General features: G+C 29.4%; 2 protein-coding genes across 2 annotated transcripts; one reads left to right on the forward strand and one right to left on the reverse strand.

The window, feature by feature from the left end:
• Positions 1-3,262: 3,262 nt before the first annotated feature.
• LOC101216360 (calcium/calmodulin-regulated receptor-like kinase 1) lies at positions 3,263-7,144 on the forward strand. The gene is made up of 8 exons (XM_004151918.3): positions 3,263-3,666; positions 4,205-4,572; positions 4,764-4,917; positions 5,334-5,460; positions 5,875-5,960; positions 6,054-6,125; positions 6,232-6,435; positions 6,591-7,144. Exons 2-8 carry the CDS (start codon positions 4,259-4,261, stop codon positions 6,903-6,905), a joined length of 1,272 nt encoding a protein of 423 aa, XP_004151966.2. The 5' UTR covers positions 3,263-3,666; positions 4,205-4,258; the 3' UTR covers positions 6,906-7,144.
• Positions 7,145-8,347: 1,203 nt separating this feature from the next.
• Positions 8,348-10,650, reverse strand: LOC101213316. The gene is made up of 3 exons (XM_011653157.2): positions 10,468-10,650; positions 9,409-10,338; positions 8,348-9,126 (listed from the first exon to the last, which is right to left on the reverse strand). The coding sequence occupies exons 2-3, from the start codon at positions 10,115-10,117 to the stop codon at positions 8,498-8,500; spliced, it is 1,338 nt and encodes a 445-aa protein (XP_011651459.2). The 5' UTR covers positions 10,118-10,338; positions 10,468-10,650; the 3' UTR covers positions 8,348-8,497.
• Positions 10,651-16,902: the final 6,252 nt, after the last annotated feature.

The following is a 16,902-nucleotide window of genomic DNA, read 5'->3' on the forward strand; positions in this document are numbered from 1 at the left end:
ATAAATCAACCAACAAATTTATATATATTGTTAAATTTTGTGTAAGATATATAAAACTCATCTCAAATTTTAATACTTATATAATTAATCCTTCCACTAATAAATTATACTTCTATTTTCAAAATATCCTTAACCATATTAATCTTTTATTTTACATATATTTATATGATATATTTTAAATAATATAAGATTTAAACATTATTTTAAAAAATTTCAAACTAAAAAATATCCCAACAATACTTTTTTTGTTGAGAAAAAATCACCTTACATGCATGTAAGGTGTGTTTGAACTAAAATTGATTTTAGAAAAATATAAAATCGTATCATATTGATTCTAGAGAAATTAGGTGATAAAGTGATTTTTGTTAGGGAATATGGGTCAATCACTCTTAAAATGGTTTTTAAATTCAATTATTTGCGTAAAATATTGTTGGTCAATCATTTATAATTTTTTTTAATTTTAAATATTGGAACATTACATTGTTAATAAAAATAATAATATATATGTTAAGAATTTTTTTTCAATATCTATATATATACATAATCAATCATGTATATAATAATTTAATAATAGAATAAACAGAAATGAAAAATTACAACAAAAAAAAACATTTAGAAAAAGCCAACTTATGACATTTTTTTTTTTTTGTTTTGCATATTACGAATATGAAAAATATGATAAACAATTAGTGATATCAAATGACTATCAGAAAACTATTGAAGAGTTATAGACTTTTAAATTTACTACTTTTATAATTTAGAAACTATTATCATAATTTTTTTTATGCTATTTTTGTAAGCACCCCAATAGATATTTTACCACAATTATTTAATACACTTACTAATTAGGCAACTCTAAATTAACTTTTATAAACAAACATGATGACCGAAAATCAATTCTAGATATATGAAAATCATTTGATATGAAACATAAATTTGATTATTTAAAAATTAATTGAATACATAAATCTCGTTTTCTAAAATCAAAATACTGAAATAATTTTTTGAAATTGGAAGGGATTTGGAAGTATGGTTTGCATCATATTTGTTGCAATGCTTTTAATTAGTTAGGAGAAATGGTTGTGTTTTAATTATCTCACTTTTGATGTTTAAAAGAAATTAGGTCTTTCCCTCCAATTGGTTTATATGTATATGAGATTAGGTGAGTTTGGTGGACAGTTGCAAAGTGGATTTCATCATCTCTCAAAATTTCAAAACTAATTAACTCCCAAAATCAACAACCACTTCACTTTCCCTACCACCTTATTACTTGGTGGCTTCTATTTTCTCTTCTACACATTAATATATATATACATATATGTTACCAACTCCACGAGTATAAAAATTATATATGTTTCAGTTGAATGAAAAGTTTAATGGATATAAATTAATAACTAATATAGTGTTTATACTGTTAACCTTCAAATTAGATTGATCTTAGTTTGATTTCTCACACATATTATAAAAAAAAAATAGTGGAAAGAAAAGGTGTTTTAGTTTACAAGTTAGGTTTATTTAACTTCACCTGCTAAAGCCGTAGTCATCATCTTGTAATAAGTTTTTCAAGAGGACTTTTATGTACTAATGTTTTTAAATGATTTTTATGAAAAATTGTGTATTTTTTTCTAAAATATTGTACTAAAATATGTGGTCTAGTCAAAATATCAATCAATTTCTTACTTCTGTTATATCTAACAAAATAATAATTCAACCAAGTACGTAATAAATGCATCACCACAACACTTCATATTTCATCTAAATACGTTTGTATACTTGTGTTTCGAGAACAGTTTTCATATGATTTTTAAAATTAATTAATTAAATAAAAGCATCGATAACCAAAAGCAAGCATTCGTTTCTCAAAGATAAAAGTAATATTTTAAAACTCAACGGCAAAGAAATGTAATAATTTTAGGGACTAAATGAAAGTAAACTGTTGACTCAAAATAAAATTGTAATTTTTAGAAACCTAGAAACTAAACGAAGACTAAAGATAAAATTTAATTAGCCACTCAAAGTAAATGTTTTTTTTTTTCATTATTCAATAATTTTAACAACATCATAGTTTAAATGTGTGATTTTATAGGAAAAATATTAAAAAGTAGAAGATGCAGAAGACTTAAAGGTCAAGTAACTTTAAAAACTTTTTTAAGTTTTACAATTCAAACAACAACAGATTATAAATGAATTGAAGTTTTGTTAAATAGAAATAAACCGATAAATATAAGAAAATTAGAATTGATAACCATTTCAACAATAATAATTAAGAATATAGCAAAAAATTTTAAAAATTGCAAATATAGCAAAACTATCACAGCTGATAGACTTGTATCGTTGATAAATTTCGTATGATCTATCAATGATATATCAGTATTTGCAACATGGTCTATCGGTGATAGACTTATATCTTCGATAGTATTAGACAAATTTTGCTATATTTGCAATTTTTTTAAAATGTTGCTATATACTTAATTATTTTGAATCTAATTGCTAAATTTACAACTATTTCATGAATATATATACATAGATGTACAAGGTTAAATGTTGAATAAAAAGAAATATTATATTTCAAACATAAATATTTATGGACAACAGAAAAATTAACACACATAACAGTAGTAGGTAGAAAAATAAATGTACGGATTGCTTAAAAAAAAAGCTATAATTGTAATTAGGATAGATAGAAAATTAATAAAATTATAAAATAAACCGTAAAAAAATGGAGTTTTATTGTAATGTGTGGAAACAAGTTGAAATTAGTTTTCATAAATATAACAAAACATAAAAATATTTACGTTTCATCAAACAAAATTCAAAAACCCACGAAGTTAGTAGGATTTTTTTATAAATTATAAATTTACTTTTTTTCTCTCTTTTTGTTTGTGATTTATTATCTTCTCTTCTAGATTTCTTCACTCCTCTTCAAGATTTTCTTTCTTCTTGATCTTTTTCTCTCTTTCATTTTCTTTTCTTCATGCTCATCTTTTAAAATACGAAGATCGCTTAAATATCACTTTGATATGATTTAAATTATTGTAAAACATTTTTCTCATCGTTAAAATGAACTACTAAATCGTTTATCATTTTCTACATGATCATGTATAATTTTTACACGATGACATACGATGAAGATTTAGGAAAAGTTAAAACATTTATTTTAGACAAAATTGATAGATTTAAAAAAGATTAAGAAAAGTCAAAAGCATTGAAGGTTGTGCAGTGGTCGAGGGCATAATTGTTAACAAAATAATAAATTACTCAAAAACTCAAAACCCAAAACACTTCATTCCTTGCACGAGTTGAGTTCTTTCTTCATTTCATTTCCTTCCTAACAATTGTAAGAATAAAACAAATTTTCAATTAAAAGAAACCTCAATTTTTTATCATATCTTTCTCTTTTCTCTACTTGTTCTAATCTAATCCAACTGCAACTCCCCGAGTTCAAAGAACAAAAAAGTTGTACAACACAGATCGTATTTCGACTCTGGAATTACTTCAAAACCATTTTCATCTCTTTTCTCCTCTCTACCTCTGATTCCTTTCTCTGACTTGCATTCTTCGAATCTCGCTCCATTCCCTATCTTCCTCCTTCTTTTGCTTCATTACAACGCCTCCACCCCCATCTCTCTCAATTTCCCATTTCTTTGAAATCACTTCCCTTCCCAGGTATTATTTTCTCACTTGTAATCTCCACTCTGTTGTACCCACTTTGTACTTTCTGTAATGGAGAAGGAAATCACTCGTTTCTTCTTCGTTTTACTGTTGATCTGGTATCTGGGCTTTGTTTGTCTTGGTTTTTAATGGTCTTTTTTGCTTTCTGCTCGAAGCTTGGTGGTGTAGAACGGTTGGACATGACAGATTTGGCTTATAAACTCTGACCCATTTGTCTGAGCTTTGTTTTTCTGCATTTTTTCTGTGCTGCGTTTTACAAAATGAAGGATTTGAGAGTCAGATGGTCATTGTTGTAGTTGAGAATTTCATAGGAATGAGATCCAGATCAAGTGTTTGATGAATTAGAGGGAAGATATTGTGAAATCTGAATGATTTTATGATAATTCATGTTGATAGGTTCAGTGATGCTTTGGAGAAGAAGTGAACAATACTTTTTCTTCTTTCCTGAAAATGTTGCTTTCTCTACAGTGATTTTTCTCTTTTTTAATATGTGTATGTTGTCTAGTGTAACTTATGAGTCTTCTTCTTGCAGGATTGTAATGGATTAAGCCTATTGGATTGACAATTGGGAAGCAAAAAGGAGGAGATGAAAGGGGAGTCATCTGGGCTGATAATTGGTATTTCAATTGGAGTTGTGATTGGTGTTCTTTTGGCAATTTCGGCTCTCTTGTGCTTTAGGTACCAACGCCGACGCTCCCAGATAGGAAACAGCAGTTCTCGGAGGGCAACGACGATTCCTATCAGGATCAATGGTGCTGATTCTTGCACTATTCTATCAGACTCAACTTTAGCTCCAGAATCACCTGTTAAATCTGGCCACAATGGCATGTCCCATTGGCTTGATGGATTCAGGAAAAGTAATGTGGTTGCAGCTTCTGGGATACTCGAGTATTCTTACAGGTGTGTTCTTTAGAACTTTGCTGTGACAGCTTTGGTTAATGATCTTTTACGATCTTGTGAATTGCTTACGATAAAGAGTGGCTTGATAGTTCATCTAGATGTGTGTCTGAATTTGATGTTATTGCTGGAGGTATCTTGAAAACTGCTAGCCTCTTAAGACCTTAGAGTTTTATCATTGTTGGATATGGCAGGGATCTGCAAAAAGCCACATCCAATTTCACAACTGTAATAGGACAAGGAGCGTTCGGACCCGTTTATAGAGCTCAAATGTCGAGTGGTGAAACAGTTGCGGTTAAGGTGCTTGCAACTGATTCCAAACAAGGGGAGAAAGAGTTCCAAACAGAGGTGACCACTATTCTAATTTTAATCAAATCTTATTGACTAATACTATCGAGTCAACCAGCTTATTTATTCTGATTTCATTCATGTGATATATCTTCTTCCAATGCTGTAGTCGTGAAACTACATATTCTGAAATAGTTTAAAAGAGATTGAAATTTCTAAGTTATTGGGCCTGTAAGAACAGAGCAAACGGAATCATGGACATGACTCAGAAAGAGTAAACAAGTCTTAACAAAATCCCGTTTAAAACCTTCATCTTGGTTTACGATTTGACAGAATTTAATAAAGCTGCACTGTTGTAATGCCAGCTTTGATACATCTTTAACCTTAAAAAAGCACCCATTCTTTGCTGATTGATTCATAACAGCTTCGTGTTTTTCATTTACAATTCATCCATTTAACCTTCTTCTGTTTATCAGGTTATGCTACTGGGAAGGTTGCATCATAGAAACCTTGTAAATTTGGTTGGTTACTGTGCCGAAAAATCCCAACATATACTTGTATATGTATATATGAGCAAAGGAAGCTTGGCTTCTCACTTATATGGTAAGAAGTCGAACATATAGTTCAAACATTAATTAACTTTAATGGAAAATGAGTTAAACATTGATTGTTTTAACATATTTCTTCAATGAGGGGGTCGTTAGGTCTTCAGACACAAAGAAATACAGATAGTAACATACTACAATATCAATTACAATATCGCAATAGCCTTCTGAGAGGACTATATATCTCTCCAAGTCTCATAAATGGGCAATCCACGAAATGAACCCCTTCCAAAATCCCCAACTCTCTTTTTCATAACCAAGGTGCCCTTACGAGTATCTTACTAATATTCTCAATATATCTCCTAATAGGCTCATCAGCATCTCCTTGAAGGAACATCTACTTTTGGTTGAGATGTTGGTACATGTTCTTCATCTGTTTCTTGGAAAGTGACATACTCTGCTTGGTTTGCAGGCGGGAAGAATGAATCATTGAGCTGGGATCTGAGGGTTCGTGTGGCATTAGATGTTGCACGGGGACTGGAATATCTCCATGATGGTGTAAGTTATGATACAACCTTGATGGACACTGAACTTACGAGCTTTTGTAACTTTATAAATCAATCATATGTTATTTCTATGATATTACTGCAGGCAGTTCCACCAGTAATACACCGTGATATCAAGTCTTCAAATATTTTGTTGGATGATTCTATGAGAGCTAGGGTACGGTTTGCTAACTATGAAGACTGATAATTTGTTCTTAATGTGCTAATTAAGTACCACTTCTAAGAACATCGGATGCCTTGTCTGCTTATTCTTGATCAAGCAGGTTGCCGATTTCGGGCTTTCTCGAGAAGAGATGGTTGACAAACATGTATCCAATATTCGTGGAACTTTCGGATACCTAGATCCAGAATATATATCTACTAGAAAATTCACAAAGAAAAGTGACGTTTATAGCTTTGGAGTATTGCTTTTTGAGCTTATAGCGGGCAGAACCCCACAACAAGGCCTTATGGAGTATGTTGAACTTGTAAGTTCCCTGTTTCCTCAGCTTCATTATTTTCGATGAAATAAGTGTTATTTCATGATTCTGTTCTTGAATGGAAACATTTTATAAGACGTTTAGGCAAGTTATGGCAGAAATGGCATCTTAACTTACATATTTTTTCATTTTGAGATGTTTAGGCAGCAATGACTTCGGATGGAAAAGTTGGGTGGGAAGAAATTATGGACGACCATTTAGATGGAAACTTTAATGTACAAGAGCTGAACGAAGTTGCAGCTCTTGCATATAGATGTATCAATCGTAGCCCTCGTAAACGGCCTACCATGAGAGACATTGTACAGGTTATCTCACGGATTATCAACTTGAGGCTCGAGCAGAAGCATCATAGAAAATCTCTGTCAGCCACGACAGATGAAGTTTCCATTGATATTGACCGCTCTGAGCACTTTAGAAAGGATTCAATGGACAGTGCTTCTGATACCCATGAAATTTAGACCGTAGCCTTCCCATTTGGGTTTTTCTCTTGATTGTTTGTCTTGTGATTCTTTTCTCTTTGATTTTGTGTATGTAGTTGATTCTTCCATTTTTTTTAAAATCACCTTGAAATTTTGTACATTACTCAGAGTAGAGAGCTTTGTAAAGTTTCTTCAGTGTAATGACTCACAATTGTGAAAGAGAACTTTCCTTGGATAGTTTGTGAATGAAAGTATCAAAATATTGTTTCTTTTTGTTACTTTCCTGTTCAGTAGGTAGTATCTTTCATAAACAATCTACTTTAGTACTCTTGTCCACAAAAATCTACATTCATCATTAATAATCAATGTGGGCTTCGCTGGCTCGAGAGAGGAGAGAGAGAGAACGAGCGCCAATCGTGGCGATAATATGACAGTCATATTCGGAGCAGTTAAGAACAACCTCCTCAGTGAAACTGATTGTAGGTGTTGGTGAGTAAAAGAATCTTGGGTAGACACTTTTCAAATGCAACCCACCACACCTAGATTTTGACTGAAAATTGGGTCCAGAACAATTAAAACTCAGGGAATGGATATGCTGTTTCTTTAAATATGTTGAAAAATCTTGTCTCCTCAGTTTTGTCTCCTCAGTTTTGTAACGCAGGAAGTCTAGTTTAGCTTGCATAAATCTACTGATGTGAGATTTGAGTTAAGCAGTGCTAGTTTGTTTAGCTTGCACAAATCTACTGATGTGAAATTTGGGTTAACGAGAAGATATTTAGATCAACAATAGAAAAAGCGGATAGTTAGTTTATAAATGTAATAAAAGTCATCATTTCTTACTCAAATAGGGCATTCGCCCGTCGTCTGCATGAAATCGACATCGCTAGGGCAAGTGGAAGTCTCCCCACACGACGAGTCAGAGTAAAATATTGGCCAAAAGTTTCAAATTTTGAATTGGGGGTTCATCTACTTTGAAACCAACCCCATTCCAACATTTAAGACTCTCATTTAATTCCTACTGTCCAAGAATTCTATCCTCTTTTTTCTCCCAAAATGTTGTATTTGTGAGGTCCATGTGCAGCAATGGAGCTTTAAAAGCAGTACTGTCATGTTGTTGCAGCAAAAGTAAATGATGTGCTTTCATTCAGGCTTACCCAAATTACTTTCTATAGCCTTCCTTCCTCAAAGTGATTTTTAAGAATATAGATTGGAGATAGATGCATTTCTTAAAGTCACTCCTTTGTGGTGTTGAGGTTTAATACTATATGATTTGAGAAGCAACCTGAAATCAAAAGTACTTCAAGAATATAATGATTGAATCTCTAATGTTCAATAGCATGTTGTAACTCAGCGTTTCATGCATGCATTTTATGGTCAGATTTCGATAACTTTTATGTCAAGATATTATGAGAGCCAAAATATATAGGCTAATAGTATATTTTAACGTTGAACAATATATATATATATGAATCAAGAATCCCTACAGACCAATTCAAAAGAAGAATTAAAATCAAATGAAATAAAATCATTACAAGCTCAACAACAAATGATGAACCACAAACTTTGGGTTAGGTTCCTTAGAAGAATGGTTATACAAAGAGAAAAACAAGCTTTCTTTTTCTCTCTATCTTTCATGGTTTGCAGATTACAACAAAACAAGGAAGCAAAGCTCTAGGATTAAGCAAATAAAGCTCTTCAATATTGGAATGTAATCCCACTTTGCCAGCTAAAGAATCAAACCCTGATTGGCCAACCATATCTTGTATATTTTCCAGAGGCCTATGTACCCTCCCTGCAATCACTCTGCAGATTATCAATGCTTTCTTTACCGAGCTTTCTTCTGTCGTTTTAATGGTTTCGAAAGCTTTTCCGCTTGTCGAAGTCGTGAAAACTCCTACTTCTTCTTTTATATCCTTCTTGGTTGAGAAACCATTCCTTATGATTCTGCAGACACTGCATTTCTGTGATATGCAGAGGCTAGAGGAGCCATTTAGTCCAAGAGAGCAGGCTAAAGTAGTTCCATAAAACCTCAGCAGCTCGTTACCATCGGCAAGGCATCGAGGGTGTTTCTTCGAAAGCTTGCTTGCCTTGATCTTCACCATTTCCCTGTATTCTTCAAATCCAGCTAATGTCTTTTGCATATTATGAACTTTGAAGACTCGTTCGATTCGGTTGCCATTGTTCTCCGATTTCAACAAGTTCGTTCGACATATTATTTCAACAATTTTTCTTGATGAATCGCCTTCCACAAGCTCGGTAACTATGAAAAAAAGAACATAGTCAGCTGCTGACAAAAAGAAAGAAGGAACTCCATGAAGGCCTCGACTCAAACAAAAAGTAGCCATTTTGATGAAGCAACAAAACATTAACCATAGTAATATATAACAAACCTAGTGAAGATGATAAACTCATGAAGATTAACGAAGAAAGTCAAATGTCTAAAATCTACCGTTTCGCATCATTGAATAACAAAACATGAAGAGAAAACCAAAACCATAAACTTAGCTTATATCTTAAATATCGGTAAGGATGGGTATCTAACCAGCATGCTTAGAGAGATGGTGAGACTCAGCAGCTTCCAATTTGCAGAACTGCTCTCCACATTTATGGCAAGTAACCGTCGAAAACGTATTACCGTTCAATTCAGTTAGCGGGGAGAATCTTTTGCTTGGATGAACTTCCCCACTCACCTTAGATTTAGCAGTACTCCCAGCTGCAGACCCATCTCTATATGATAAAAGAGAAGGAACCTTTCTTGCACCAGACATGGAAGTATTATTAAAAGGAGAATTGGAGTTGTTAACAAAGTGCTCCCCAGGACCAGGAGTTCCGGGTCTTAGTGTACCGAAAAATGGCGAATTCCCACCCCCACCCCCACCCCCACCCCCGCCAAAGCCAGCACTTCCCACATCCTCTTGGTGGAAGCTTCCAAAACCAGTGATCTTGAGCTCACACTTGGAGTTGCTTAGTATGACTTCATGAGCAATTGGGTTGAGGAACTCGCTGCTACCGATCGATCTCGGGCTGCATATCGGTGGTTTTTCCATGTGCCTCTTGCTTCCATGGATTACATCTTTGAGATTTGCTATGGACCTTGAACAACCAGACCTTCCAGAAGAACAACCTGACTTTCTGGATGCTTTCTTAGTTGTGATTGTGTTGAGTTGTTTCCTGTTCTTTGGATCATAGACTTCAGATGGCTCTGGTTTGCAAGGGAAAGACTTTTTCAAAGAAAACCAAACTGTTGGCATACTTTTTTTTATTCTTTTTCTATCCTCTCCCTCAAAAATTCAAGCCTTTTAAATTATAGGAGCATCCTTCTCATCTTTCTGCTTTGAGACCTCATCGGTTGCTGCTTTACGCTTCTCCACATCTCGAAGTCCAACCAGTAAGCTTTGCAGGCAGCAGTTTCATACTGAAACAAATTGAGAAGACGACCAAGAAGTCGACAGAGATGAAGGAAACTTGGCAACTGTGGATGGTAGAGAAGAGAGAGAGATAAAGAGAAAAAGAGTTATATATATAGAACACTCGAGTCTCAATAGTGGGAAACAAAAAGAGAGAGAAAAAGAAGAAAAAAAACTATTAAGTGTTTGATTACCATTTCAACCATTAACCTTTAGCCATTCTTCATTTTAAACTCAAGAAAGGTTGAGAACTATGAAGCTTTTGTCCATAATATTGGTCTGTGCAGGTTAAGAATGAAAACTTCATTTGAAAAAAGAGAGAGAGGAATTTTCTTTTGTCTTAATTGGTAAAAACTCTTGATTGTTGCTTTGTGTTTGTTGGGAGAAGGGGTGAATTCACTTGTGCTCATGCTTGCATTACACTTAACTGATCTTACAACAATTTTTCTGTTTATATCTTTTTCAAAATAATCCTTATTTCTAATTTTCAAATATAAACCTCTACGTATAAGAGACACTTTCCACCAATATCACATAACAACATCTAAATTAGTTTAAGAACAAATAGTTGGTCGAACTATATTGTGTTTTATATAGATTGTGACAAATTAATTTCTTTTGGTGATTCTATTAAAGTTGTTTCAGTAAAATAGAAAGATTTTGGATGGGTAGTAGTTGATTAGAGATTATTAGTTCATTAATGTGGAATAGGGTTCTATCATAATTTTTCTTTATGATATGTAAACTAAAGCATTAAATTTATTTTCATTTTCATCCAATATTATTTGAATTTGGAAATGGTGTGGGTATGATCTTAATTAATGTTAATACCAAAACTTGGAAATTTGTTAGAGTCAACTAAATGTTTACTAAAGGAGAATTTGTTTTTATTTTGATTTTGATTTTTAATGAATGCTAATACCCAAAACTTTGATATTATTTTATTTCTTAATTACTGCTTAGTCAGCTGATTAGTACAAAATGGCTATAAGTTAGCAATAAATGGTTAAAGAAACTGTTACTTAAATTGCTTTTACTTTTATTATCCTTCCTTTTAAAATGAATGAAGCTCTTACTTTTATGGACCGAAATTTGAAGTGTTGACATGTTGTTTGAGAGTAGGAGTTGAGTTATGTGAAGTAAGTAAGTAAGTGGTTATTAAGTTCCATATTTATTGTTTCAACATTTGTTCACAATAACAAACATACAAAGATGCATATTCAAGGGGAGTTTGGGCCTCCAACTTGAGTTTTGGGTGATGTGGGCTAACAGCCCACTCACTTTTTTAGTCTCCATTCAACGTTACAATAATTCACACATAACTCTCTACAATTTCAACAAGTACCCTAAAATAATATAATATAACACAATACACTCTATTTGCATATCATTCAATTTTATAATAATATTAAATTGATATTTATATTTTGGATTGATCTCATTTAACCAATATAGGCTAGATTCTTGCCTTCAATTTATACCGATTATCAGATTTATACTCTTTAAATCAAATGCTTAACAAATTATTTTTAATAATATCTATCTATTTCACACTATTTAATTCACACCATCAAATCATTCATAATATTATTCCTTCAAGGCACGTTTCATAAATTTTGTTTAATGAGGTCAAATATCATATATAGTGTATTTGTAAACTACAATCATTTGGGAAAATCTTAACTATGATATTTTCGGGATTGACAAAATTTTCTCAATATCTCCTAAATATATGTCTATAATTCATAATAAATTTTTGGATTTTTAATATTTTAATCAAATTAATTAATATTTATTTATTTAATTCTTAAAAGATGTTTAATAAAGATTCCTCCTTAAAAATTGCTAAAAGATTTTCAACCGTTCCTTATTCATTAGATTTCATAATATTTTGAATTCAAATATTATGAAATCTATTCCCTAAAAGAATGACAATAACTAATTCAATATTTTTTGTATGATTTATATTTCAAATTATTTTTAAAAAATTATTAGATAATAAATAGTACGTATGGTTAATATAAAAAATGTTTATGGGAATTTCAACCACTTCCGAGTTATTATATTTCATCCCTACAATCGTTCTAATTATAATTATACACTTATTTTGGTTGATTTTTATTTAAAAAAATAATTTATTGTGCCTCTTGTGTCGAATAATTATTTTTTCACCTTGTGTTTTTTAATTACGTTAATATTCATATTTATTTTAATTAGACGTTTTATTTTGTTTGTGGCGTTTTATTTCCAATTATCCTTGCTATGCATATCTTAATCAAGAAGTATAATATGCGTTTATACCTTTTTATGTAGGATAATATATGTTTTACAGATACAGTGTATCTGCATGATACAAATAATGAGACCAAATACATACAGTCTCGGTGTATTTGCAAACTGCAATCAATTTTGAAAAATGTGAATTAATTTATGATATTTTCGAAATTGGCAAGATTTTCCCAAATATCTCCAAAATATATGTCTATAATTAATAACTAATTTCTGGATTTTTAATATTTAAATCAAATTAGTTAATATTTATTTATTTCATTCATAGAACTTATGTTTAATAAATATTTTTCCTAAAAAAATTGAAAATTTTTCAACAATTTCTCAATCTAATCCCTAAAATAATAATGGCAATCACTAATTTAAATTTGAATTTGTTATATTTTAAACAATTTATTATATTTTATCATATACAATATTATTAAATTGGTTATATTTTAAACCATTTATTAACAATTTATTAAATTAGACGTAAGATATATTTTTAATAACAATTTGAATTTAAAATTTAAAATTTAATTATGTTTCAATCACATTTTTTCAATTATTTGAATCTTCATCTTTTAGGTTTTATTAGATAAAATAAAATAAGGAGATTGAGAGAGAGGGCAGCCGTAAGAGACAAACACAATGAGAGAGATAAATTTTTTCTTGCAAACAAGAGAAGAGAAGAGCTCAAATGAATCTTGAATGTATGAAGAACTTGAAGAACTCACCGATGTATACAAGTTTTGAATTCTATGGTATAATTTCATGATTTTATCTTTATTATAATATCAACAATGCTCCCCTTTTGAATTATTTGATAAATTGATGGTTTCAAATGTTTTTCAAACTTTTTCTAAGGTTTCGAATGAAAGAAGAAAGTAAGTGGCCGAAATCCAAGGGAAAAAAATGATCACTTGTAGAGATTTTAAATTTTGAGCTTTCCATTAGTGACAATTTTTCTAATCTTTATGTTTTTGGGGGAAATTTTTTATGTAGCATGTATGTTATTTCAATTACAATGTATTTGAGGTTTACGTGAACAATTGTATTTTACATATTGGTTAGAGGCATTTGAGGGATTCTTTTATTTATTTATTTTTTAATTTTTATGTTATGCTATTTTAACAATTTAAATTTATTTTTGCTATTTTGTCAAAGTAAAAGTCATAATTTGTCATTCTTCTTGACAACCCTTATTAGTTGGAATAATAAGATATATAACAACGTTTTGAATGGTCATTTTAAAAAATGGCAGAACCACTTGTTTTTTTAATTTTAGCAAACAACATTTTTGAAAAGTACATAGTATTTTATAAAATACTAATATACCCACCGAATACTCACATTCCTCAACTGCAATTATTTTATTTATACATTGTAATTAATTTTGTCCTTCATTTATCAACCTTTAATTATTTTTTTATCCGAAAAAGATATAGCAATCTATATCATAATTTTTTTCTTAATATCTCATAAGTCAATTAATTTAACATTTTAATAACTTTATTCAATCTTACTAATTTCAAAATAACCAATTTGAATTTGAATTTTAAAATAACATAATTCTTATTTTTTAAAATTGAAAAATCTCAACTTGTTTGATATCTTATCTCAAAATAGCATTAATGACTTTAATATTAAGATAACCAAATTATTATTTTGAAATTGAGAGAATCTCAACGTTAATTTTATTTTAAGATAAGCATGATTGAATTTGAAAATAACCAAATTATTAATTTTCGAATTGGAGAATCTTAACTATTGATTTTAAAATGCAATTTTGAAATAACCTAATTATTATTTTAAATTTATGAGAATTTCAACCATTAATTTTATTTCAAAATAATACTTTAATATCAAAATAACATTTATTGGTTGAATCACCAAAATAACCAAATTATTATTTTGAATTAAAATTTTCTTAGGCTCTTTTTGTTTAAGTGAGAACTCACTTATTTGTTATAATTAATGTAATTATTTCAATATATTGTGTTCTTATCAAAAGTCTTGTCTTTGTAATTAATTTGTGATATACAATTATGAGTTTATCAAAAATCTTGTCTTTGTAATTAATTTATGATATACAGTTATGAGTTTATCAAAAGTCTTTCCAATATAATTAATTTGTGATATGCAATTATGAGTATGTAATTAATTTTGACGTGTTAATAACATAGATAACTCTATCATAATCTCCTCCTAATATCTAGAGAGTTGGAAGATATAAACAACTTTATTCATTTTTTATTTCACTATTGTGTTAAGATTTTAACTGCTTTATTCATTTTTTATTTTAAAAGCAATAAAATTATTAATTTATCTTAGCATTAGATGTTAATTTATTTTTAAATTTTGAATTTTGAATTTAAAAATTAAAATTAATTTTCCTATTAAGATCTCAACATTTTTATTATTATTATTTGAAAATTAAATCTCAACCTTTTTTTTATTTGAAAATAAGTTGAATCTTCAAACCCTTAATAATTAAAAAAAATTAAAATTAGTTTTTGTATTAGATCTTAATTTATTTTTTAAAATTTTTTTTTTGAATAAAATAGGCTAAGAGATTGTGCTTTTAGATAAAATCTCATAAATTTCATATACATTTTATTAAATATATAATATTAATTTAAAAAATCAGCTAAAATTCCTCTACGAGAAAGGAAGATAACTTTTGTATCTTTTTGCTTTGAACGAAGGTTTTTATTCTTCCACCCAAGTGTTTACCAAAATTCCTCTACGGTTAAGGTTGTAGACTCGAAAATCAAATATGGAAGATGAAAAATGAAGATAGTGCTAAATATCAATACAAGGTTTTAAATGAAGTAAACAATAAAAATGAAGATGGCTTCAAATGTTTATATTCTTCTTCTCGAAAATGCATGATGAAGAAGATGAAATTTAAACTTCAAATAGAAGAAGGTGAAGATTGGGGTTTACCCGCTCGAAGAAGATGAGATCAAAAAAGAAAAATGGAAGGTGAGACGAAGGAAGATGAAGCTAAAACTTCAAATAGAAGAGGGTGGAGATTGGGGTTTGCCCGCTCGAAGAAGATGAGATCAAAAAAGAAAAATGGAAAATGGAGATGAAGGAAGATTTTCAAAATGGAAGATGAGAAACAAAAAAAAAAAAATGAAGCATGAAGATCGTTTCAACTTTGATCGGACAAGTACATATTCAAGATTTATATTATTAAGGTGTATCTATTTTAGCCTTTATGTATTGGGGTATTTTGGGTTTTTTCAAATTCTTATTTATGGTATTTTTTCTCGTTTTGCTATTTTTGCGAAAAGAAAAAAAAGCGTTTTTGCTATTTTTTTAAATGGTTATTTTAAAATTGTTATTCTTTTAGTTGACTTTTGTTTGTTTACTGTCTAAATAGTAAAATAGTAAATAACAACTCGACTGCAGTTTTTTTTTTTACTTTTTCTATACCCGACTATACCCTTTTACATTAGACAATTCATTTGTTTCGTATACATGTATTTGAATAGATCAAAAAAATGAGACAATATCAATATTCACGAATACATTGTATTTGTAATCAACATTTAGCTTTAGTAAATCTTAACTAAATATAATATTTTCTTGCTTGAGAAGATTGCACTAACATCCCCTAAAAATAAGACGGTAATTTCTCCAAATTTTCAGATTCTTAGGATTTAAATCAATTAATTAACAATTTATTTATATTATTCATAATAGATATATTTAATAACAATTTGAATTCAAATTTAGATAATACCTTCAAATAATGACAAAAATAAATTCAATAGTTTTAAATTCTTTATATTTCATACTATTTATTAAAACTTTATTAAATGATACATAACACATATCTTTAATAACAATTTGAATTTAGATTTTATATCATCCCTAAAATCGTCAATTTAAATTTAAATCTTACATAATATCTCTAAAATAATGATAAAGATATATTCTTAATAACAATTTGAATTTAAAATTTAAAATTTAAATTGTTATAATTTAAAATTTAACAACGTATATTCCAAAATATTTATAAAAAATTATTAAATAATAAATAATACACTTTTTTTTATAACAACTTGAATAAATTTGTTTTTTCATCCCTAAAATCATGCTAATTACGATTACTCACTTATTTTTGTTAATTTTTATTTTAAAAAATTATATTATTGTGCTAATTGTATAGACTTAAAACAAATAAATATAAATTATATATTTAACCGTATTTACATAGTCAATTAATTACGTAATTGAAGTTTAATATTATAATTGAAATTCACATTAGTAGGTTCAGTACGTCAAATACAATATAATTTATATACATATTACTTACCTCATCAATAAAGTACTCATACCATAAATTC

Source organism: Cucumis sativus, chromosome 3 (assembly GCF_000004075.3).
Source record: "Cucumis sativus cultivar 9930 chromosome 3, Cucumber_9930_V3, whole genome shotgun sequence".
NCBI lineage: Eukaryota > Viridiplantae > Streptophyta > Magnoliopsida > Cucurbitales > Cucurbitaceae > Cucumis > Cucumis sativus.

Bases quoted from the DNA above. Each gene is read 5' to 3' on its own strand.
- LOC101213316 (XM_011653157.2), bottom strand. From the start codon at position 10,117: ATGCCAACAGTTTGGTTTTCTTTGAAAAAGTCTTTCCCTTGCAAACCA. The intron at 9,127-9,408 runs GTTAGATACCCA...TTTTTTTCATAG, and splicing joins CCATCTCTCTAAGCATGCTG to TTACCGAGCTTGTGGAAGGC.
- LOC101216360 (XM_004151918.3), top strand. From the start codon at position 4,259: ATGAAAGGGGAGTCATCTGGGCTGATAATTGGTATTTCAATTGGAGTT. The intron at 5,461-5,874 runs GTAAGAAGTCGA...CTTGGTTTGCAG, and splicing joins CTTGGCTTCTCACTTATATG to GCGGGAAGAATGAATCATTG. The intron at 6,436-6,590 runs GTAAGTTCCCTG...TGAGATGTTTAG, and splicing joins TTATGGAGTATGTTGAACTT to GCAGCAATGACTTCGGATGG.